At 40.6% G+C, this 26,078-nt stretch overlaps 2 protein-coding genes across 3 annotated transcripts in view; both read right to left on the bottom strand.

Annotated features, from left to right (window-relative positions):
* LOC104965685 (rho GTPase-activating protein 29-like) overlaps positions 1-16,028 on the bottom strand; it is a 31,746-nt gene extending 15,718 nt beyond the window's left edge. For both annotated transcript variants that reach the window (XM_010794690.1, XM_010794691.1), the window contains exons 1-3: positions 15,860-16,028; positions 14,842-15,205; positions 783-926 (exon numbers count right to left, since the gene is read on the bottom strand). In XM_010794690.1, coding sequence (XP_010792992.1) covers positions 783-926; positions 14,842-15,124 — 427 coding nt within the window. In that variant the 5' untranslated portion in view covers positions 15,125-15,205; positions 15,860-16,028. The remainder of the gene's footprint in view (positions 1-782; positions 927-14,841; positions 15,206-15,859) is intronic.
* A 1,273-nt stretch (positions 16,029-17,301) lies between these two features.
* The window catches only part of acvr2ba (activin A receptor type 2Ba), an 18,822-nt gene continuing 10,045 nt past the window's right edge, over positions 17,302-26,078 (bottom strand). The window contains exons 5-11 of the mRNA XM_010794689.1: positions 24,908-25,051; positions 24,125-24,268; positions 22,412-22,560; positions 22,131-22,245; positions 21,514-21,652; positions 21,144-21,268; positions 17,302-20,488 (exon numbers count right to left, since the gene is read on the bottom strand). Coding sequence (XP_010792991.1) covers positions 20,294-20,488; positions 21,144-21,268; positions 21,514-21,652; positions 22,131-22,245; positions 22,412-22,560; positions 24,125-24,268; positions 24,908-25,051 — 1,011 coding nt within the window. The 3' untranslated portion in view covers positions 17,302-20,293. The remainder of the gene's footprint in view (positions 20,489-21,143; positions 21,269-21,513; positions 21,653-22,130; positions 22,246-22,411; positions 22,561-24,124; positions 24,269-24,907; positions 25,052-26,078) is intronic.

Below are 26,078 nucleotides of genomic sequence, written 5' to 3'. Positions count from 1 at the left end.
TAATTGGTTAAACAATATTTCGTACAAGTCTTGTAGATGTTGTTTACCATAGGTGTTTCACTGGCCTTCGTAGAAACATTGGTCTTCAAACATGTGCAATAAAGGAGTTTGAAACGCGTCTTGTTATTAAAGTTAGTCTCAAAAACACTGACTCATCTGACACTGGATGTCTTTTGTTTCCTTTCGGCATTCTACACATTGTCAAAGCACTCGTCAATGAACCGCAGATGCAGACAGATATTTTTAAGCATTTTTGAGGAGTAGTTCATAACTCAGATATAGAGGTGAAACAGGTGCGTTTGTCAGACACTCTCACACCTCACGAAGCGGGGGAAAAGAATGAAGACACGTGGACGCGCTGGACCGACGAGCCGCCTGCCAAAGGGGCCCCGCGGTCGCTGAAATATGGAATGCAAATTGCAGTCGTGTCGACTCCGCTGTAGAGATTCTTGTGTGCAAGTCAAGTGAAGAGAAACCCTTGCAGAGGATCACATTTCTCGCAGAGTGAACTCGTGAGTTGAGATTCCTTTTAGTTTGTGTTCAATGGGGAGACAGGAAACGGAGCTGTTGCTGAAGGAGTATTCTCTTCTCATACTGCGCCCTTTCAGAAACAAAACTCCAAGCCAAGTATATCTAAGATCAATAAAATATAACCGCAGGGTATTTCCCACACGAGTGACTTCCCTGAACCAGTAATACAGCAATCAGAGTAAAAGATATTGCAGCATCATTTGATTGTTTTGACCTGTATGTCTGTGTGCATGCAAGTGACTTTCACTGACCTTTGACCTTGGCGATGACCGTGCCGGCCGCTCCGAGGATATCCACTGAGTTGAGGGTCTGGTGTTTGCTGATGACGGTCTTGAGGACGCGAAGTAACTCTGCCAAACGTTCCTGCACCACCTCCTGAAGACCTTCTAGATTCTCTGGGGATAAAAAAAAAAAGAGACAATGCAGGTTTAAAGTTAGTGAGGGCAACCGATACGTGACTACCTTCGAAACCCAACGACCACGCACAGTTTTCAATCAAACATTTTCATCTATTAGTCGAAATCACCACCGTCCCACTGCGTTTTGAGTCACAGGTGAGTGTGAAAACAATTCCACGCATTCCTTTGGTCTTGGCTGCACGTATTACTTGGCAAATATGTTGTTATTTTAAAGCTTTGATGTCTTCTGTGTCTGACCCAGATGATTTCCCTCAAGTCAAACGTGTTGTGTTTTATTTGCGTGCGTGGATACGACCCCAGATGATGTCTAGAAGACGGTTCTTGTTGAGAGGCAGTGACTAAGGCAGTTGTTGCGGCATAAAAGTGCAGTGATGCAACTTCTTTCTGCTTCCTCCAGGCGGAGAGTGACACCTTGTACAGCGGAAGAGGGATGTTTCTATGTAAACAGGTAGAACAAAGTCACGCTTATGAGAATCTCACACAGGTGGAGTTGATGAATACTCAGAAATGATGACGTGCTTTCTCTGTTTTTGTGGTCACGAGTGAACTCAAACTTGTACTCTAGACACGTCCCAGTCAACTACAAAGCCACCTATTGTATCTGTGCAATAGCTGCTCTCTCTTTCAAAGTCTTTGAGGTCTTGTTGTGTTTATTTGTTAAACTTTTTACAGCTTATGCAATAGAAAAAAACTTTGGTGCGGTGTCTGTGACGCAGTTTGTAAAACACACTCCAATAAAAAAGGGCACTCGTACTAAATTAGCATGAAGAAATAACGTTTTAAAGAGTTGACTGAAGTGGCACATATGGTAGCTGTTAAGCAAGCATACTTTTCTGCAGCAATCTGCTGACAGTGTGAGCGGGGGGGAAAAACAGTTGAGGAAGATATTGCATATTTCTAGCGGTTTCAGAAGATGACACTTGAGGAGGAACAGAATGTACAAAATGCATCCATCCCTTTTGGTTGCCAAGCATACCATGTCCTTTTGCTATGAGAGGCATGTGTTTCCCGTAGAACCACACATTACGGTGAGGAGCATTATACACTCCATCTGTATTTATGCGTTAAATGAATGCTCTAATTCACGACTTTATAGATGCTCGATTATGGCAAAAATCATAATCTCGATTATTTGGGTCAATAATTGATATCACGATTATTAAATGCGATTATCCATTGACTTTGAAAACATCAATTTATTGGCAAAAAAAAATGTGAACTGTATGTTTTTAACAGTTGATTACCCTGAACTCTAAGTTTAATTCAACTGAAAAACCAATTAAGAAAAAAAAAAAATTGTAATAATAATGAAAATATTATCGTTTTATTTCGATTACGTTGTTTTCGTAATCGTTGCGAGCCATAATTGTAATTGCGATTAAAATATGAATAATTGAGCAGCACTAATCCTCTGTATGGATTTCTCCAGAGAATTCAGACCGCACAGCAAACACTTTTCAAACCAGTGTTTTACAGACAATGTAGCTCTTTGGGTTAAATACAGCCAAAAGAAAATCAGTAAATCTTGACACTTGATGAGTCCGTCTCCTGCTCTGATAAAAGGCTAATCAGCTGTTGCTCTGCCAGTTGGCACCAAGACAAAAGGTGAGTTCATGTCTAACTCAGTGTTTTCAAAGTAGCAGGGACTCCGTCTGGAAACAGAAAAGTCATCTGTTTTTTATCAAGGCCACCCCACCAGGCAGCAGCAGCACGAGATGAGAGACTGAATTTATTGCAACGTTAAAAGGAATTACAGAGGGCATGAGAGTGTGTGTGTGTGTGTGTGTGTGTGTGTGTGTGTGTGTGTGTGTGTGTGTGTGTGTGTGTGTGTGTGTGTGTGTGTGAAGGTTCAACCAACGGATCTCAGCTACGCTACTAACTAAAGAACTCATCGAGACGCAGGAGTAATCCCACCGAGAAGCAAGTGAGTACGGTGACAAGTATATAGAGTTAACTTTCACGACCGACGATAACCAAAACAAACGCGGAATCGGAGTCGTGTCTCGGCTCTAACAAACTGTCGTCCGTCCATCCACTGTCAATGTGTGTTTTGCTATGTCGGTTATAGTTTTGTTCTTTGTTTACGGGACCCTACCCGAAACAAAGGTTAGGTCGTCCTAACGGAGTCCTGCAGGAAGACGGAAACAACGGTGTTGTAGTGCCGATAACAGGAGAATGGACGTGTTACACTAGGGGAGTGAAGAGATTTCTTGTCTACCAGATTAATTTGGAGGAAAAAAAATCTCGCTTTGCCTTTACCCAACTAGGATTGACTGCATGACGGAGGTATAGTCGTGGAAACAATCAGTACGATTCACCTGTAAGAGTCCACACACACCTGGAGTAATCCCCTACTTGTAAGAGTTTAGCACCATTTACCTCTTGGTGTGTACAGAAACTAGTGTATTTAGAAGTGCGGTGACTCGATGTCCTATTCTCCTTCCTCTCCCCGCATTACTTCCTGGTAACAGTCACAGCCATCCGGTCCCCTTGGAGTTTCAAAAACACAACGTCCCAGTCCGCTGGAGAGCGGAACCCGGTCCTTCCCGTCCACCTCGGGGGTGGGGAGACATAATGGCCGCTGCGTAAAGGAGATTAGGACCCCCCACCCCTCGCATCTCTGCCCCAGCCGATCAAGCATTAGTCGCTCTATCTGGGAACACAACGAGAAGAACACAGGAAACATTTAGACACAATATAAACCTCTCATAGGAGCTTGAGAAGATTACACAACACACCAAGGATGATCGGCTAGTAACAGTTTCCAAGAGAGAGCGCAACCGCAAATATAGGTACAGATACCGGAAGACAGCAAGAACACTTTTCACAGTGTCTACGCGTCCCGAATAGAGAGGAAACGCCTAATCAGAGAAGATGGTACGCAATGTGGTCGGTTACCTCAATCACAAAAATTTATTCTAATNTTAAAAAAATATATATATCCCAATGCCTTCCCCCCACCCCCTCAGGCCGCACCCCCCCAAAGCAGTAAACTTAGGGGATACACTGTACAGTATAATATAACTTTATAAGAATTAAAAAGTTGTATTCGGTGATACATAACCTATTACACAAGGTTTAACATATAGATGACTTTTTTAAATGAAAGGGTCTTCATAGCTTAACCTCCCTATTGTACACGAGTAGGTCAGCCCAGTCTGTGAGCAATTAAGATACTTGGATCATCGTTCATTCTTCACCCTAAAAACCCAGATTAAACTTTCAAACAAAAGAACTGTATCTAGCAATCAAAAAGGGGAATAAAGTTATCAAAACAAGGTCAAACGATGTGTGACAGCTCACCGCCATTGTTGCCCTTTGAATTGTGTGAGAGGATCTTTGCTCACTGCAGCGTGAGACAGCGGAGAGAAAGCTGGTCAAAATCAGTGGTGAGTGCTTTTGTCGTAACAATGGCATCAAAAAGCGCACTGGGAATTTGGAGGCAATTGTGGGGGGCCGTGCCATTGTTTTGGTAGAGATAACAGCACTGAGGCACAGAGCCGGGTTATATTGTTTGAAGGAGGACCCCCCCCCCCCCCCGCCATCGCCAACGCAGCTCAAGGCTCGTCTTTCTTTACCGTGGTGGGATGAGCCGGCATCCCAGCCACGCTTCACGCTCGGCCTGCTTCATTTATTCTCTGCGAGATCAACACCGCCCTCCCTTTTAGGAAAATATATCTACGGTAAAAATAGTTTGTGAAGGTTACTGACTGCCAGCTACTAAAACACGTAGGCAAAAAAACTGATGAAAAAGCAGTTGATGTTTGAATTTAAGACCGTGGAAACATTCAATAATTGGCATTTTGCTTGGAGAAATAGGGATTAAATAATGAAAGTTGTCTTTTTTCTGTTGTTTCAGCTCAATAACAGCCTTTAACCTGGGATGTTGCAACAGTCTTTTGCATGTGCCTGAAAACAATAGTAGTCATGCTTCTAGTTCCTATTTTGATACACAACTCCTGACAGCTGAGTGTTAAAAATACAATAATGATACGGGGGTTAACCTCTAACAGTATGTAACACTTTTAAATAAGGTCACCCATCTGGTTTGTTGAAAGCTCTCTATATTTACCGTCTTTCGTTTAAGATTTGTACCACTGTTATATGACTTAACTACAACAAGACCATGTTACCAGGCCCTAACCGTACAATATGTAGCCTAGTGTGCAATGCAACACGTTTAGAACATCTTTCATTCTGAAGGTCTTTTAAATCAAGAATGTGCTGCTCTGTATGTAAACACATGGAAATCAATGGCATAAAAAGCCCGTATAAAAAAAGCAGAAAAAAACAAAACAGAAAGTGTATCCACGTTCATACGTCTCGAAAAGTTACCAACTATTACGTAGCCTATACTATACTTCTATAATACATCATTCCCAAGGTTCACGAAAGGGATGGACCACCCAATATTCAGCCCCCATAGACTTAAAGTTGGTATTAAAAGTAAGCTTCAAGTCATTTTGGTTACAATGGATTCTACCGGTGACCAGTGTCCACAGAAAAAAGGGATATAAAAGGTCAAGAGAAACTTCTCAAACCAACGATCCAGAACAATCCACTTTGCTGCTGTCAGTCTGTTGCAAACACTCGTGTAACGTATTGTGTTGTTTAGGAGTATCGCTTTAAGAGAGGTGACTCAACTTTACACTCAAACATTTACCTTTGAAATGAATGTCTGCCCTATATTGTTGTGTGCATGGGGGTCCCATTGTGTCGGACAAAGCTCATTGTGTGTCTGGTGCAGAGAATCTAATCCAAATCTTCAGGTGGCCTGACAGAGGTTACAGCCCTCGCTCCCCCCACTGATAACAAAGGGCAATCAACTGGCCTGTCTGGACACGCGATCCCCCCCCCCCGACACGAAACAAGCCTGAGCAGCTCTGCTTTTGGTGACACAGCGCTGCTTGGGAAACAGCCGCAGGGTTTTACCGAAAGACCAGGGAGGCCCCGTTTCTCCATCAGGACCCCTCCTCCTCCGTCTGCTCTCTGGAAGGAGTGAGGGTGACGGGTTTACACCCGCAGCAGCAGCAGAGGATTTTCAGGTTTTCTTTTAGAAGTGTATCAGTCTACCTCATTCCAGAACGGTGACACATTGTTCTCCGTGGGGACTCACTCATCATCACCCTAAAAGCTCCCCTACCAATGGAGGTGACGACTGTTTGTCCGTCTCACATATCTCTTTAAAACGGCACCGCGAGTCTACTTTTAAATTCTGATATACGGCTCATATTTCTTTTTTTCCCACGGTAATTTGTTAGCCTCTTGTATTTCCTTTTTTGTACCGTTTTTACAATAGTTGTGTAGTTGTGTTTTTGAATAACTTAATTCCTCTTACTACAGACTTTAGTTACACCTGGAGTAAATCCAAACCTACAGTATACACAATAATTAAAATTAGCTCCAACTTTAACACTTTAATGAATTAAAAACTATAATCAAAACAAATATTATATATTATTCTTAAACGGGCCAATCTGCATAATGAGTACTTTTACTTTTGGTACTTTCCTACTGTTACTCGAGTAAGATTTTGGATACAGGACTTGTAACTAGAGATGTCCCGATCCGATCACGTGATTGGGGATCGGAGCCGATCACGTGATTTTAAAAAGATCGGAAAAAAAATATCGGGGATCTAATTTTTTTTAATTTTTTTATTTATTCAATGTTACAAAACAAAATTGACCATGTTCAAGTCTTAAATTCATCCTGAGGCCTTAGTTTTGGTTTCAAATTACACAACATCATGTATGTGTTGCTTCTTTGGGGCTTGTTTTCATAGACCTGGTTGCTTATTTCTCTCAAATCTGGCAACAGAGTGGGCAGGGCGCAGTGTCTAATTGTAGCAGTAAGCTAACGAGTACTGATAAGCTTTATTTTGTTTTGATCCAATGCTGCACAACTGAACTGATCCAATGCTGCTGTGAAAGAAAGAAGCTATATCCATGTTGGATAGAATATCCAATTTAAATAAAAAAATAACCTTAAGGGACAACTTGAATGCTTTTTTTTCTCTTAATGCATTGCATAAAGATCGGATCGGGAAAAATCGGTATCGGCAAATTGTCAAAATCAAATGATCGGAATCGGATCGGGAGCAAAAAAAGGTGATCGGGACATCCCTACTTGTAACGGAGTATTCCTACACTCTGGTGCTTCTCAAGTACTTAAGTACAAGTTCTGAGTACTTGTCCCACCTCTGCTTGTTTATGTGAACCTACTTGGCAATACGTGGAGAAAACCTGAATCTGAGCCACCTGAGTCCAATAAGCTAGTCTCTTGAATCACAAGGTCAGATAGTACATCCCCAGACTGCTTGCATTGCAGAGCTGCAACCTGATCTGCGACAGGTGGAGTTGTTTGGTCAGGAAACTATCTCCAAACACTAGTTTCCCCCGCTGTCCAAACAAACGCAGCATTGCTGGGTGCCTCTCTGGCTTTTCCCATGCCTTGTTTGGTGACGGAGCGGGGCCCCAGACATCACACAGACAGTAAACAGCAGGCACTCCATAAACAGCTACCTGCTCTCAGCCTATTAGTGGGCTGCACTCTGTGAGGTCCGGGCTTCACACGACTTCACGCTAATTCTCTGACACTTCATCACATGTTTGGGGGACTTTACGGCAGGTGCATGACAAGGGTGCATTCTTGTATCTACACACTGTCTTTCACAGGGATTCAGTACACAAGGAGGTGAGACAAAGCAGTAAAGGAAACAAAAACAAACTGGTTTTACACAAGAATTCAGTACAAACAATCATTTTAAGCCATACCAAAATAATAATCGTCTTATTGTTTTACAAATTGTGATGGCAGTAATGAAGGCTGCAAAGGATTAATCTGTCTGTTATTTTGACAATAAAACAATCAAGGTGAGATTTAAATTATTTGCTCTGTCTTGACACAAAAAAATATTCCTAAAATATATTTTTTTTTTATTTGTATTTAATAAAATATCATAATATGAAGTACAAATAAATATCAGCATTTTGTTCCTGAAAAATGTAATGAACTAATGTTTTTTCCATTTAAACTGTTATGTTGTAATAACAAATAAAAGCTTAGATTATTAGCACATTGTTTTCATCCGGAGATGACTTCACCTTGAGAAGTTTTACGAGTAGATGTTCATTTGCCTGAAGGAACGACGTAACCTACTACAGTATGGGAATGTGTCACGGAGACTACTCCAATATTAGGTAACAGAAATGAGTCATTCTGTCAGACGTGTGAAACGAGGGATGTAAGAATCTGTTGGGACAGCGTGTTGTTGTTATTCACACCTGAGTAAGCATTAGCTGTTTTTGGTTCGACTCGAAAACACAGACAGCGCCATCTCGTATCTGTAGCTGTATGCATTTCAGCGGGTCGACCCAATGGCCAGCAGTGACGTCCCCCTGCTAGCAGGAGCTCACCGGCCAATCCACCCCTCGCCATGACCAATCTCCTACACAAACATCCAGAGCCCATAACCGTAAATCCCACCCCAGGAAACACACCCGGACCACAAGCTTGCACAAAAACATCCTTCAGCATCACAGGGGAAAGTTACTGCCCAACAAATCTCTCCTTTCTTTCCCCTAAGAGCAGCGGGCCATTAAACTATTATGTGCTAGAATTCGGCTTTTCTCTCAATTGAAGGCACCACCCGCAAGTGTCCACTTCAGCCGGCGCAGGGGCACTTGTGTGTGAAGGGGGAGATATTTGTGGTGCTGTTACGTCTTGTAAATGTGCCTCATTGTTCTAGAAAAGGATGGAAGGAATATAATGCCTGTATTAACTCTAATAAGCCTAATAAATGACATTTATTTAATAGCACTGCATTTAATGAATTAATTGTGAAAAATGTCCAGTGTCTCAAAGAAAAAGCTTATTAATACATTTTATTATATATTACCAAAACACAAAAATATTTGGTTTAATATGATTTAAAACCAATTAAAGCAGAACATCTCCATAACAGGCTTTTCTGCCATTGTGCATGAGAATGTACTTTAATGATTAATTGATGATCACAAAACTTGGCGATCATTTTTTGTCAATTGATTGTTGCAGCTGTATTTTAAACCCCAAAACAAAAGCATTTTTTTCTCATCATATTTACTACATCCCCTTTTTGAGCAGAAAGAAGAACAAGTCCCTGGATAAACAACGTTTGTATCTCACAGGGACTTGTTTACCTCGCTACATATTTTAACAAACTCTTTCTGAACATTTTATCATTCGGCCCAGTGCTCTAAAACAGAGTCGGTCCTTCTAACAACAACAACATATACAGACTGGTACTGTGAAACAGAACAATGCAGTTTAACTGGAGAACAGCCAGATCTTATCAGTGTCACGGTGACACCAACAGATAAAAAAAGGCTTGTGAGTCAGCGATACATGTTCCTCCTTATAACATGTTCTTCTCACATAGCCCTACACTGTATGCAGAAACGTTTTCCTGTTTATCGGAGGTAAATACGCTTTCAACCACATGCTCTGAAACTATGCTGCGAGTTGTTTGCCTTCCCCTGAAGTGGACTGTAAAGTGTGAGGCACCTTTGTTTTTCTTTTCACCTGAGGCTGAAAGGCTCAAATAGGTAACCCAAACTCTCCTGAGCAAAGAAACTGTAAAAGGGAATTATAATTTCATACATAACCGTGATGGCTATCTGTTGCAACAAAAACAAAAAAGTTTGAGTGAAATGTACATGTGTCCTTCCTGTGTGGTCAGGTCAAATAAAAGCACAACAAGGATGTCAAAAGATGAAGAAACCGGGCTTTTGCTTAGTGCAACAGTAGCATTTTTGTAAAATGACTCCTCCTTATAGTTCACGTGTCAAACTCAAGGCCCGGGGGCCAAATCAGGCCCTTGGTGGATTTCATTTCGGCCCGCAGGATCATTTCTAATTACTATTAGATCTGGCCCGCCGGTATATTGCACACACACCTTCACTCCATCCTGAGGGTTTCCTCAGCTCAGAGATGAGATGCCAAGTATCTGGCTTGAACTAGCATCACAGAGCAGCACTGAGTTTCAGGGGATGTTTCCTTCTGCACTTTGTTTCTTGAGACAACAGGGCATGTTAGGTTTCTCTTTGAGGGAAATAGTTTTGTTGAAGCTGTTGTTGGCCTGTGGAAAAATGTAATCATAAGAAATGACTGGAAAATCTGCAGATAGAGCCATAAGAAATGAATGCATCTGATTATTTAATGTTTAATGTTGTTTTTATACGCAATAATTTAAGCTTTGTTAGTTCCCGGTTTAATATGTGCAATAAGTTCATTTCAATAAGTTTTGCAATAAACATTAAACCAGTCCGGCCCTCGACTAGTACCCGTTTTTAAAATGTTGGCCCACTGTGTATTTGAGTTTGACACCCCTGTTATAGTTCATAATGTGATGTTTAGAAAACTGTCACACACAGGTTGAGTTTCCCAAAGGAACCATTCAGCCACTAAATATACTCATAGAAATATATAGACCGTTTTTTTAAATGTTTCAAGAATTCCAGTTGCTCCCTTGAGATATCTCCCAGATGTCCTCTTTTCACAAAATAAAAGACAGCCTTGACTAAATTGCCTCTGCCGAGTTGTATTTATGACCCCGAATCAAGGCTGAATTATTTTGAGCAGAGTTGTTATAGCTATCTGCCTCACACCTAGCATTAGTCTATTGGAGGCTCTATAGCTACAAGTGAACATTTGTTCTACAGGAATGCAGAGTATGCAGGAGAGTGGGGGGATGGGAGGGGGACAGCAGCTCGGCTGAGTGGAGGACTCCCTTTTCATCCTGATTAAAAGCATTAACCAAGCTGTCTTCTGCAGAGCAATGCAGACTCAAATAAACATTTCCGAAAGAAGAAAGCATTGTGGCATTTATTGCATTTCTTTTTTCTTATATTGCCTCTTAAATGCTCTTTAAACACTTGTCTAAAGGACTATTGCTGAAATACTTGTAATGTCGACATCAAGGGAATGTAAGATATGGAATGACGTTATTTCAAGATAAAAGTCTTGAAGTTTGACTTCACTATTAACAACAATGGCTTACTGATAATACAAGAATGTACCGAGTGGTTGAATGCACCATTATGTGGTTTTTCTTTCATTTAAGAAGCAGATTTTTGAGGGGATTGGAACATGTTTGAGGTTATTCTTGCTGTAAACTCATTTCAAGAGAGATATGATTTGGGCTAGGCTGTTGAGACTGTTGTCAAAATGATATTTGAATTCACCATTTTGGGTCAACGGACATGTTATTGAATGAAATGTTGAGTGTGATGCAGATCGGTAAGAGCTTAAGGTTCACTAATGGTGTGTGTTGGAACGTGCGAGTGGACAAAGATCACCTCTGGGACGGGGACAGGGGTCACCCGCTCAGTCAAAACTCGTACAGCTCAGCCTCACATTCTTTTCTTAGGTTACATTCTTTGACCATTGTTGGGAAACAATTCTCGCGAGCGCTGTGAGTGTGGGCCCGGTTATGAGAGAATGTGTAAATCTACAACACAATCTAACCCTGGGGAATCAATAAGTGTGAAGTCGCGGGCGTGAACGAGGTGGGTTAGAGTTAACTGGAGCTTACGGTGACCGATGCAGTTCCCCTAAGGGTTTCCGTCAACCAAACGTGCGCCTCCAGCTTAAAAAGTGGCGGGTGTTCTGAGAGGAATAACAAGCATCTCCCCAAGTTGTCTCTGTGTGAGGAGCTATGAGCGCACGCTGAGGGAGATACAGACCTGACCAAACAGACAGGCCTTTCAGCAAAATGAAGCATTGTGTCTTTTCACACAGTACTCCAGTGACAGAGCTTTCCAAATATGAAAAGAATAACATGAGAGTTGGCATGTGCCTCGCTGACCTCTCCTCTGCTTCCCTCACTGCAGCTCTCTATCACATGGAGACCTGTTGCTGTTACACTGTTTATCTTTTCACGCTTAAAGCTAACATATGCTGCTAATCAAACAATGATAACGCTAGAGGCAGAGGCAGCAAGAGTAACCCTGACTCAACTTTGTTTAGCGATAAATGTTTAAAGAAAATATAGATTAAACCCCTATTACTACTTATAGGTTAGTTGTGGAAAATGTCAGCTTTTTTTTTAAAGAAATATACATTTCCTATACACCTCATTGTAGTTGCCATTCATTTTTTAAATTACTTATTTAATACAATTCAACAAAGAAGATTTGTTTTTCATGCATGTTCATTTCAGTCACCCTAAAAATCACTTTTAAGTTAGAATTACTGCATGGCCTATTGCATAGTTGATTCTGATTGGTCAATTTGGACATTCAGAGTTCTGTACTGTAGACTGGTATTAACTAATGTGCTTTACAGAAACAGACAGTTGTTATCAATAAAGAAAACTGACCTTCTGTTGCTTTTTCCAGCTGTGTAACCTCTCGGATCCCTTACACAAAAACAACAAGACATTATACAATCTATTTATAGATATAATCATCGCACACTGGGAAAGGTGTCTACGATCCAATCATCATGATTTGGAACATAGGGACTTCCAAGTTAACATTTACTGACATAAACATTGAGGTTATTTAAATATTTCCTCAGAACCCTTTTAAAAAATATAACCTCAATGGTACCTTCCTGTCTAAATGAAGGATAAATTGAATAAAAATGTCAACCTGGTCATCAAAACTCTTTAATGTGGCAAAGATAAAAGCATTCAAAGGTGATCATTAGTGTCTGCCTTTAAGACGACGGCCTGGATTGCTCCAGGGCCAGCCAACAGGAGCCAGACTTAAGACAATGTTCAGGATGTTCAACGTATGGGCCAACAAGAATGTATGATCATCAATACTCAACATTGTCAGTCTCTAAATCACATTTCAGCTCAGGGATGATTCATGTGTTCGTGCTTGCTAGATTTTAAGGTGGTTGATTCAGTTTTGGTTTACTGTGTGTAGCATTCTAAGTCAGATGTATATTTAAAACAACTGTGACCATATTCCACCAGACTTACTAATAAAAACGTCTCAATGTTTACTTTGACAGCAAACCACATTATAGTAGCAGCATTTTGTCTGAGTTGTTTGACGAGGCTACTTGTGTCAGTGTAAATAAACCACTAATCCAAACTACACATAGCTGAATTAAATGATAGGGTCGTGTTGTATGACTCCATCTCCTGCTCAATAAGAGCTGCTGTTAACGGGGAGGCAAATATCCCAAATGTTTTCGCGATGGCTCAGAGGAACACTCAGCATGACGCAAGCCAAGGCTTCCTCACAGAGGCCTCACTCCTCCCGCCAGAGGAATGGCTAAACAACTCACTCCCACTCCCAAACCTGCAGCTGGACCCCAGCATGGGAGAGTGTGTGTGAGAGTGTAGGTATGTGCCTTTTAACTCAACAGCAGCAGCAGCAGTAGTAGTTGTGGAATAGTGGAAGTCTCAAATTATTGACTACACAGAAGAAAAATCCTCTATCAATGAAACAACAACAGCGAAGACACAAACAAATATAATCACAAGACTTTAAGCACTGGTTTGATTTAATTCATTGCTATGATAAAATGAACAAACTAATAAAATAAGTGCTTACATTATTTGTTGATTAATTGTCAAGTAGATAAAAAAAACTTGAAAATGTCACTTTCTTCCGGATTCCTTTAATTTAACACATCTATAAAGTAATTGAATACAAGAATACACAAATTAACTGATAATGAAAAGTAATACATGACATACAGTAAGTTACTTTTAGTGTATGTAGTAGGATGCCTTGTTAAACACTATGTGAGAATGTGTGTGGGTGGAGTGTTTGTGTCTGCAAACAAGAGCAAAGCCATCAAACCCAAGTGAGAAAAACAGAAAACTTTCGTAGTCTATGTCCGCTCTGGTGTCTGCTACTGCTTGTGCGTGTGTGAAGCACTTTGTGGGTTTGTGTAGCTCTTAAGAGGCTAACAACACTGCATGTGCTCCGGCATGTTAGCGGTGAGGCTGTTATCACACTATACACCGACACTCCAGGTGGTTCTGGCTGGGTGTCATGTTGGCAAACTTTGAGCTGTGGTTTTCTATCGGTTATATCAGAAAAACACACAGAGCTTTCCTGAACTTTTAATCCTTTACGGTGCCATGACTGCAACTATGTTCTGTGGGTGTTAGCAGCACAGAAGGCATCAAAGCAGAACGAAGACAGTGTTTGTGATATACTGCCTGAGTCAAAGAGAAAAGTTCACTGTTACACCGTTTAAAAAAAACTGTTGGTGCGTTAAGCAACTGTGATACATGTGAACAACTGGCCAAACTAAAAAACTTGTCAATACAATCCAAGTTTATCTACAATGGAATTTTCTTTTAAAGAATTCTAGCTATCTGCATCATCCTTGGCTCCTTTCTAGATATATGGTCAGCAAGTACACGAGAAAAAAATCCATCATAGAACAGATATGTGCTCCACAGGCAGTAGCCTCTTATCAAAGTTAAGGACTTACTCAAATGAAAAAGCCTTACGTTCTTGCGCTTATCATGTTCCATGAATATTGTCTCAAATACTCACTTAAGGCCACACATTTCTCACACTATCTGGAGTTAGTTGAAAGGAAGTATTTGTAGAATTTGCAAGAAATCCCAACTTAAGTAGAAGTAGGCGAGAGAAAAGTGACACAAAAGGTTACTGCTATCTGTATACAATTTGGCAACGCCCCCAGCCACTGGGATCCGCTGGGTTTTTGGTTGGAATCCGCTGGGTGGAGTCCTATCTGGAGTGCTACATCTGTATAACCCATAGCTTACAACAAACATGCAACATTGATTTGGGTAACTAACAAGTATCCAATTGTGGATTTAAGTCTTCAACTGTGACTTGTATGGTTTTTCCACTTCCCCCCCTGCTCCTGCACAAACACCTCTGCATTCAGCTCCCCCTGAACTCACCTTTACACTGGAAAGCCTCTTTTAGGTTGAGCAGCACATCAGCGAAGCCCCGTACATCATTCACCAGATGCATGACATACTCTGGATCCACTCCTGGAGCCCCCACCAGATGAGAGGTGAGCCCCATGCTGCTCAGAGGGTTGGGGTTCTTGGAGCTGCGGCCCATATCCCAGGTCTTGGTGGATCCAGCAGACAGAGATACTGTGTGGGGCTTGGATAGATGTCTTGGTAGACCCTGGGTTTGGTTATTTCCACCACCACCACTGCTGCTCTTCCGTTGCATCCCAGCAGCCACCCTTTAAAAAAGGGGTACAGCAGGCCAGCTAGCCCCTGAACTTAACACGCTGCCCTGGTCCTTGGATGGCTGAAACACAGAAAAATATGGGTTAAGATGGTGTGTCTTTGTGAGTGGGAGTTACTTTTCCAAATGTGTTAATCTACTGTATAAGAAAATTATTAAAAGTCTGTATAGACAGTAACCCTTGATAAGCAAAGTAAAACATTTACACATCTAATAAAGAGCCAATACATGTGTCCTGTAACAGACAGATAATCACTTAACCCTACTTACATTTAATTATGTGAGTTTCACATAAATAAAAACTATGAGAGTTACACAAAGTTTAGTGTTTAACGTTACAGCAAGCATAACATATTTAAGTTCATTTTGTTATTTGCTTTCACAATATGATTTACTTTTTAAAATTACTTACAGCTAGGCTAACGGTACAACTTTAAGCACTGTTTTGCTGTTGCTAGCTTGTTTGTAAAATAACGTTATACGGTCAATACATAACAGCAATGCAACACAACTGTAATAAAAAGGAAAATAGAGAAAAACAAAGATTTAAATGAACAAAAATAATCAACATCTCGGGTATTAATTATAGAACTCGACAGCAACACGAAACCGACATTTCTTTTTCCGGACAGTTTGCAATGAAAAAGTGATGCTGTCGACCCGGGACATAAACTGCTTTGCTGGCACAGGCAGAAAAAAAGCGCTACTTTAACTCACCTGCTCTGCATTTTACTGACATAATGGCCACGGTATCCGAACAAAATGTAACTTAATAAAGTCTGTGAAAACCGACGAGCATTTCCGTTAGAAAAAACAAACTCCAACAGCGGCAGAAAGTTGTGCGCTTTGAGTCACTGTACATCGGAAAGTAGCCCACAATCAGCAACTCTCAAGTCATTCGTAAATTACCAGTCGGTTTATCACGTGACGGTAGAGACACGTTTTGATTGGCCAGATGCTTTCAACGGAAAGGAACTATGATGCGTTCAGGTGCAAGCGGACATTTCGCAAACGGATTGAACTGGATTCGTATGCATTAACTTCACAAAATGGTTTAAATAATATTTTATGACAAAAAATATATTACATTTGTGAAGACCTTGAAATAATGCATCCGTGTGATTGTAACTATTTTTCCCCCTGCAAAAATAAACATTTAAGAGACACTATCACATAACATGTCAATGGATAATGGATTGTACGATTGCTCCTGAATGTGCTAAACACTGTCCTTTTTACATTTCTTAGCATTTTTATATTATAAGGACTTGCAATACGATTAGACATTACATTATATTGCTGGCTTGTCTGTAAATTCATGAGCACAGGACATTTGTTACATTTGTGTGACAAATGTGCCACACCTTAATTCATGTTGCAATATACAGTATTGCCCATATTGCCAAATTATTACGTTTCTTTCACTTGTTTTACTTTTTGCTTCGATGACAAACGTATGGTTAGAATTTCCCATTACTTATTTGAAATAGATCCTTTCTCTGAAATAGATCTTTCTCAGCTCTGTTAGATTAGTTTAAACAAGCCTCCAGTGCTGTAGTACATTTAAATAGTGTTATTAGTTGGCATTGTACTATATAATATGTTACCTTTGACACATTAATTAAATAATTTCTGTATATTTAAACTGGGCACGCCATTGTTCTGTTCAGCAGCAAATAAAACGTGACACTTCTGGATCCATAACACAAGTCTTGTTTACAATGTAAGACCCTTTATCAGACACAAAGAATAATATCAATATTAATTAGGAAATAAAACATTAAGTCATTGTGAAAAGTGACCACATCCTTAAATTATAAATTGAAAATGTAAATATGTTATTTGCAAAATAAGTTGTTTTGATCAATGGGTATTTTCTTATACTGATAAACTAGGCCACAGCCTACTGACACCATTGCTGCCCTCTAGTGTAGATATCTAACAATAGGACAAGCCCTGGATAAGTAGTGTTTGAGAAAGTTGATATAAATATAATTTTGAATCCACAAAAATTGAAGGTTTTCCCTCCGAAGAGTTGTATTTCAAAAGCAGTAAATAACTCTAATTCAAAAATATATGTGTTGTACTATGTTAAAGGGATGTGTCATGTAGTCAGGAGAAACTGTGAATAAAAAAAAAAGCAAAGAATATAATTTACATGGTTAATCAGTGTTTGTCTTTATTTCAATATACAAAAAGATGGATGTATTCTCATCTAGTTTATATTTCTAAGCATTTCAACTCACAGATAAAATTACCATTCGTACTGTTTTAGTGAAACCAACCAACAGACACACACACTGACACACTGCGCACACACAGTTCACATAAACAGAGGTCACACACTTGCAGTCAAACATCCATACACACTATGAGATGAAAAATATGTTGACTGTAAAAAAAAAAAAAAAAATAGAAAGAATTTTGCTTTCACAGGATTCACACATGAAAAGGAAGAAAACTTTTACACTTGTCAAGTAAATATATACACAATAATTGATTTTTTTTTTGTCTTTTCTTAGTTTTTGAAGATGAGACTGACTCCATGTTAGTGTTACTAACGAGGTACTGCATGAGGTAACTGGTTTTCTGTTCAGAAGAGCTGGGTGTAAGACAGCATTTGGAGGTAACGAACGATAACGGCAGATTTTCCTTTGTGATCGTTGTTTTTTTCTGGCACAATACGTGAAAGCACCTGGGTCCCGTTCTGCTAACACACAACAAATTCACCCCACAGCATTTCTTCAATCGGGAGGTTTAACATGTGTCCTCATCAGAACACGATCCAGGTGTGATGAGATGAACTTTATTGATCCGCAGAAGAAAAACTGCTAAGTCACAGCTGAGTTTAACTACTTAAACTAATGATATTCAAGTGACTATTGCTGTATAATAAATATTGCTGGACCCTGGGACTAGCACATGCCACTGTTAACATGAATCACAACGGGGCTGCATTATAAATCATTCAATCATGTAGTTATAGACACATTGATGACATCCAAACACTAAAACCATTATTATGTATGGATTGATGTTCTTCAACACCAACTGCACAGGAGCAAGCGTCACAGACCACTGTTAAAATCACCATCTCTTCACAGCACCAGTCAAAGCACAACAGATGAGCCTGTGTGTCGTCCAACGCGGTTAAACTATCACCAAACAGGTCTGAACATCACATCAGCGGGTTAATATTGAGGTAATACTGTTCAAACTGGCATTTCCAGCAAGTGGCCAATCACAGAAGCCGCCAGCACCAAACCATTAGGGATTTTTTGTGGTATTTTTGACGATATACATACTAAGCTTTCTAAATGCAAGTGCTACCTACACAGCTTCTGATTCAGAGGAACTGATACCGTTATTCATAGAAATCTGCAAAACAAAAAAAATTCTTTCATTCTTGAAAAACAAAAGTATATATATATGTTTATATAGAAAATAAAATAAATCACAGGGCTAGTTGTCAGTCAACTTACTATTAAATATGTCGAGGTGGAACTGAGAAATCCCTTTCAATTTCTGTGAAATGAGAACAATAATGCCCTGATTTTGTATTTTTAAAAAACAGATCAGTGTTCGGCAACTGTGTGTTACAGGTCTATTTACAAGAATCTGCCCCTCTTCTTTTAGGTTTGTACAGCATAAACACCGTGACGACTGGTCAGGCTCTATTCAAAAAAATCTCCACAGACAAAGAGGCCCAACCGGCAATAAAATATCTCAACTACTAAAACACAATAAAATACACAACACAACTTGATATACATGTAGAAAAAGCCTGAGGTACTTGTCAGAATATCTGAGGTCAGTCTGGAAGAGTAAGCAGCTGAGGGCTTACCCAGTCAAAAAACACAAAAACAGAATATTAGCCTCACATAATATCATTAGCGTTATATTAACAAAGAATACATGTACATCTACAAATCCTTGAGTATCCTGGAATAGTCACAGCAGCATAACGGACATTCAATGTATGGTATTCATGTTATGGTACAACTATGGCATTGCATTTGAGACAAAGGCAACCATTTGAGCACTCCTTGCATGATGTACAGTGACTGAGGTATCTGGGGACTGGTGTCCGACTGAGTCTATTGAACAAACACCCATGAAAATTAAAAAAACAGACATGTTGCTTACTCAAGTATGGCCCTCAAGGATAAACCCCAACTATCTTTCCATGGTTCTTACTTTAAAAACACGCTCTTTCCATCTCACACCATTTAGTCTTCAACTTCTCACTCATTCACTCGCTCACTCACTCACTCAGACAGTTAACATCAAGAATGTGTAACATTGCAACTCCAGACAGCATCCGTCAATGCCCCTGGCACTGGCAAAGGAGTAACTGACATTTCTACAATTAAAAACAAAATAAAATCCAGGAATACGTCCATGATAGCTAGCTGGATAGCATGGCTCTCAACTTAGAGAAAATGTTCCAAAGAAGCCTACTGGATACCTGAGAGGTAGTTCCCCGGGGACAAGGCGCTTGTCCCAAATCTTCAAAAAAAGTCCAAACGTCCAATACAACTGCTCAGCTCCCGTTTCAGCTCCTGCCTTGCGAGAAAACAGCTGTGCTCCGATTTCTTTTCATCTTATTCATTCTGAGGCATTCACAGGTTTAAAATAAGGGAGCACACTCGAGTTAAAAAGAATCGAGAAGCTTCGACCCCTGAGGAAGATGAATATATTTTGTTTAACAGTCTCAAAACGGTTCCTCCGAGGTGTGCAGCACGTCGTCCGAGGTTTGGAGCAAGAGTTTGTTTCGTTTGGCCGCAGAAGATCATGACCAAGACAGGAAAACGACAGAGATAACAACTTATGAGGTAATAAAAATAGACTAACACGAAAGAAATACATGAGGTAATGATGATATTTAGGATTTGACACATGGTTGTTATCAGATGTGCCCATCGCATAACTTATTACTACTTCAAAACTACAGCAGATGGATGTGTTAGTAGTAGATCCGACTTAAAACACCAATTAACTGAAATACCAGTATTGGGGGGAAATAGCAGCTGCATTCAAGTTGCTAGTTGTTGTTTTTTTAAACGTTTTTTAAATATTCACGGAGATCCGCGAGTTTGGATTTGAGAAATAAAAAGTCAGGAGCTCAGGGGGAAAGGTGGTGTCCCCCGTTCAGGTGCTGGACTCTTTGGGAGGTAGGTCCTCGTTGGTGAGAGACGTCACGATGGAGACGGGGCTGTCTGAGGTAGTGCTGCTGGTCGTCCTGGAGATCTGGCCGATGCGCTCCTCCACGCAGCCGGCGGACAATCGCGCCTCTGCGTCGTGGTCCCAGCATTCTTCAATGGTCTCACACATCTGGTTCAAACCCTGCAGCCACAAACCAGAAGACACAGGAGAGTTAGGATCAGTGGGGTAAAGCATCTAAGTACATTTACTCGAACGCTGTACTTAAGGACAATTTTGAGATACTTGTACGTTACTTGAGTATTTAGATGTGTTTTTGGACTTCAGAGGTACACATTTGTATTATTAATACTTTGAGTTACTTTGCAGATTTGGATTTACAATGTGAAATATAAACACACTTAGACAAGACTTTAGTTACACCTTGAGTAAATTCACAAGCTTCCCTGCGCTATATAAAGTCATTAGAATAAGCTGTACGTATATTTTGATGCTAATACTTTTGTACTTTTTGAGTAAAGGACTTTTACTTCTAACAGAGTATTCCTACACTCTGGTACTTCTACTTTTACTTAAGTACAGGATGAGTACTTCTCCCACCTCTGGTTAGTTCGTATAAAACCCAACTTTAAATTAAAATCTATTCCATAGGACAGAAATGCATTCCTTTTTCTGCGTCCTGAAAGATTAAATGTAACTGAAAAAGGTTTCAGGAACATCGACACATTCGGAGAACTGTGACCTTACATGATCGAGCTGTATTTACTGGAATAAAGGATGCATGACATCCTGGAATTTCTCTGGAAACAGCGGGAGCTATTCTTCTACTGTTACTCACAGGATGTTTGAGCCAGCAGTCCTTGATGGCTGGACGCATCTTCTTATGCACGACCACATCCTGCAGATCCTCCAGGGTGGGATGCTGGCCGATTTCTTCCTCAAACGGCAGCATGTACTCGCCAACTGCACAGGGGGGGGGGGCATTGGATGGAAAGCGTTACACGGTGATCAGGGGAAGAAAACAGTGCCGCATTAAGATGAACATCTGAAACCCTATTTAAAAGAGTAACAACAAACATTACACCTTTAGCCTGTCAGATGACTTTCCCAGGAAAAAGGAAAACTAATCCTTTGTTTATTAGGTCAGCCTGCAGCACAGTGACCTTTCACCTGTGACTGAAGCGGCATTCCTGCCCTGTTTGACTCACCGTCTGTCACTGTGCAGCGGGACACCAGCTCCCACAGCACCAGGCCCATAGCGTACATGTCTATCCTCAGGAAGGAGTCTCGCTGGAAGTTGATGGCTCCCTCCAGCACCTCTGGAGCCATGTAACGCCTCGTACCCACCTGCAAGGACAACGGATTCTAATGAATATGAGTATGTGCAAATATGATGTTTCTCAAGAGTTATGCTGTCTGGTAACATTCCTGGAAGTTAGTCTTTTTAAAAACATCAACCCAGTGGCTACAAAGACACTTATTGTACCCAACGGTGCTACTTCAAGTAACAGGAAATAATGGTTTATTATACAACGGCTTCCTGCTTCACTGCAGACAACAAAGTAACCTCAAAACTAATCAAGTTATTTAGCCAGGATCAATGCTTTGTAAGTATCATAAGTGCTTTACTCTTAATGGGGACATCATAATGCTCATCTTCAGGTTAATAGTTGTGTTTAGGATGTATACCATGCACATGTTAACTTTCTTGGAACCAAATCTGAAGAGCTTGTTGAATCCCTTGTTTCCTACAGAAACAGCTTGAGGCGTCTTATTTCAGTTTGTGAGTTACATTAGTGGAAATAAAAAGCAAGAGATTCCTTACCTGGCCATGAGTATCTCCTGGAGGTTTTCCTGGTTCAAATCGTACAGCGAGTCCAAAGTCTCCAATGATTGCACTCAGATCATCTCGAACCATCACATTCTTACTCTTGAAGTCCCTGGGAAATTCATTTCAGGACAAACTCATTAAAGTGCTGTAATTAGATACATGTTTACCAACACAACCAGGAGAGGGCAGTACTTATTAAAAAGGGTTCAACTACGATCAGTTGTGCTCTGGTTTTCAGTGTTTTGAGGTTCGGGAAAGGTGCATTTTGTCTCTACCTGTGGGCGATGGTGGGTTTGGGCCCCTCTCCCTTGTAGCTGGGAATGTCCTCATGGAGGTAAGCCAAGCCGCGGGACATGGTCTCTGCTATGTGACACAGGTCCCCCCAGCTTACAGTGTTCCCCTTTAGGTGGTCCGTCAATGAGCCCTGTGCACAAACAAAAACTGGGATTAAAAACTGAACAAGAATCTCATTTGAACCAATTTCCCAGATACCGTTAGTGTCCATTTATTGAGCCAACTAAAACCCTGGAATAGATGGTTGTTGGTCTCATGTTTTACTTCATTTGCCAGCTGAAATTCATAGTCTGGAACAATTACAAGAGGCGTCTAAATTAAAACAATAGAGCTTAAAATACCATGCTGATAAAAAAAGAAACATTAAAGCAAACAAACGACACATGAACAGATGGCACTGAGACAATTACCGGCGCTAAAGACGTTTGTCATGGATGTAAGGTGATACAAGGACATTGGAAGTCATCACACAAACGTAATGCTGCATTTGTGGGCATGGTAATTATCGTTTAATCCTGTTTTGATGTATTAATACTAGGGATGCACCGAATATTCGGCCACCGAAAATGGTTAAAAAGGCCGAATGTCAGAGAACAGGGTTACGTTGATCATACTCCGCATATTTGTCCGGGTGTTTTGATTTCAAGTGGTGGAGTAATCCCGAAGTGATGAAAGTTTTTGCAGTTACACCCCCTCGAGAAATGTCAGCTGAACACGTTTTACAAATCGCAATCCTCGCCTCTTTCTCTGATATTTTTAAATATCTCCAAGCGGCAGACATGTTGGCTGTGAGCCAGCCGCGAGCATGGTCGCGCGCCGTGCTTGTCGCCGCGTTTTGATTACGTCATCACAACAACACGTTAGGTTACCAAACTTATAGGTGCATTTGTTGTTGTTGAAGGCCTGGCTGTTACAGTCTTTATTTACACTATTTTGTTGTAGGCCTACTGGCCTAGATGTTTATGCATTTTAAAGCACCTTGGCTTTGTTCTGAATGCACTTTGTTGTAGTTATCCTACAGAGAAAAGAAAATGCACTTGACTTGGCATTAATGTACTGTATGCATTCAAAAGTGCTGAATAAATGTTTTATGGACCCATAATAGTGATTATTATTTAAGTTCAGTTTTGCCATAATCATGTATTTTTCCATAATCAGGTAGCTGAACAACATTGGTAAAAAATGTATACATTATATATATATATTTCTATTAATCATTTTCGGCCTTTCGGCATTCGGCCGACTGTTTCCTATTTTCGGTATCGGTATCGGCCAAGAATTTCCCATTCGGTGCACCCCTAATTAATACCTTTGTTGACAAGAGTGATGAACAGGCTATTCTGGTAGCCTCGAGGTGTTTAATCAGACAGTATCATGTCAGGCACACACACACACACACACACGTTTGAACACTTAAAGTAACTCAACACATAATTGCCTGTAATATTTTTTTAATAAAATGCTTTGAAAAACACCCTAAGTAATACAATTCCTCGCTTTAAGGTATGCTGTGTACAGAAGAAGTGCCAGAAGTAATGAAACCCACTTTAATATAAAGCTGCGAAGCGATTGTTGTAAATAAAAGGCTTCTACCAATATTGGAAAAAGTTCTAGTCAACAAAGAAGCCCTATACTGTACCTCAGCACCAATGCTCTATATGTGGGGATATATATATAGGAGGCAGTGCACTCACCCTCTCATGAAACTCGGTGATGAGCCACAGCTCCGTCTCCAGGTTGCTGCCGTGCTTCTCTGCAGCGATGTAACGTAGGAGGTTTTCATGGCGCATCCCCGGAGTCAGGAAGATGTCCCGCTCGTTTATCCATGACTGCTTGTCCTATTCGAACACACAGATAAGAAAGTGTTTAGGATATCACAATTCATACGAGCACTTTTAAAAATAATGGGCATTTTTCCTTATATGTTGCCCAAAGCCCCAGTGTGTGCCTCTTGAGTATACAAATTAGATTCAAGTTACATTGCTAAGCTTCCAACCTTCCAAAACCTATACCAGTTATGTTGTGATTTAACAATACTTGGTTGTCATTATAAATGCATGTGAATCCCCATCAAACCACATAAATGATTAAATGAAAACATATTCCATCCATTCTAGCCACTGAGGATTTTCACCTGTTTGCACCCAAACAAAGATGGTAACCAGAAATGACCTATTTTCTTTTTAAATGTGTACAACGTGAACCAATATAACAACTATCCGTTGTATGCTATTTTTACGCAGTGCCAACTTCAGAAATGGGTTGAAAATGTATTATGGTGCAACCATGAGGATATGTAATCCTCCAGATGGTTAGGAGTCTCTGGGGATTTCAAAGATCACAGGTTGTAAATCATTTTTCAAATAATTGCATGCTTGGTTTTGGCTCAAAAGGAATGTTAATAGATGTGGGAAAACAACTGGGGCTACAATGCAGCAATCAAAGAGAAATACAAGTGCCATGAATGATTGACATACCTGAACAGGGAAGACCTTTACAGCAACATATTCGCTCATCAACTGGGCCTTCCAGACACAACCAAAGCGGCCCCTGGCTTTGATTTCCAGCAGCTGCAGCGGTTTCAGACCCACCGAGGGGGAGGGAGGAGTCAGTCCAGGATCCTGAATAACAGATGAGACCGGTTAATCAATCAATCTACGAAGGTTTATTTATATTTCACACTACATGTTATTTTTTTGACGCTTTTATCAAAAGAAACGTACATAGTATTAAATACTGTAGACCTGCCCATGAGCGGTGATGCAAACACAGGTATGGTGAAAAAAGAGAGAACTATTCGAAGCAGGAAAAAAACAGCGTAATATACCATCTGACAAAGGCCTGTGCTATAATGCTTCAATTAACTGGCTATTCTTTATAATATACTCAGATCAATAGACAGAGATGTTAAGTTATAAATCAAGGGTTTTTATTATTATTTACAGCAGGGGTGGGGAACCTTTTTCCTTTCAATTTTTACAACATCCTCCAAGGGCCGTATAAATTATTGAACTCAACCTCTGCTTAAAAAAACTAAAATCACAGCCCATTCATTTGGCCTTTCTTTCATGCTGTGCAAAGAAAAAGCAACCTCTTAATCCAGATATCTCACCATGACTCATGTTTGACGCATGCATGCATGCATTCAAGTGCACAGTTGTGGCATGACCACCAAAACAGAGAGATATCGACACAAGATGTGTGCAAATGTATTTAGTATCCTATCCATGTGAACCTGATTTAAGTGGGGGGGACCTAACCTCCTCTCGGGGGGTCCGGGGGCTTGCTCCTCCGGGAAGATTTTTTTTTAAATATTGAAGTTAAAAGCATCAATCTGGTGCACTTTGAGAGCGACATGAGGAGTTCTCATTCGTAACACTCCGTTTGATGTCTCACTATGGGATGCGCCTCATCGCGGAGCAAACAGAAGCATCAATCTCATTACGCCAATCCTGATTGGCTGGTGATCTTGACGTCAGCGTCAGGGAATCCACCCCCTATAAGTAGCTTGCGCTACGCCGCATGCGTCATTCAAACACCTATTCTCGCTTCAGAGCACATCTCTATATTGGTAGCCGGGCTAGCTCACACAGTCCACAGACGGAACCAAGCTAACCAAGCTAACTTCAGTCGACGGGCGCTCGCCGG

This window comes from Notothenia coriiceps, unplaced genomic scaffold, assembly GCF_000735185.1.
Source record: "Notothenia coriiceps isolate Sejong01 unplaced genomic scaffold, NC01 NC01_scaffold00037246, whole genome shotgun sequence".
Lineage (NCBI taxonomy): Eukaryota > Metazoa > Chordata > Actinopteri > Perciformes > Nototheniidae > Notothenia > Notothenia coriiceps.
Note: the sequence above shows the minus strand (reverse complement) of the source record. Positions and strands in the feature narration are given on the sequence as shown.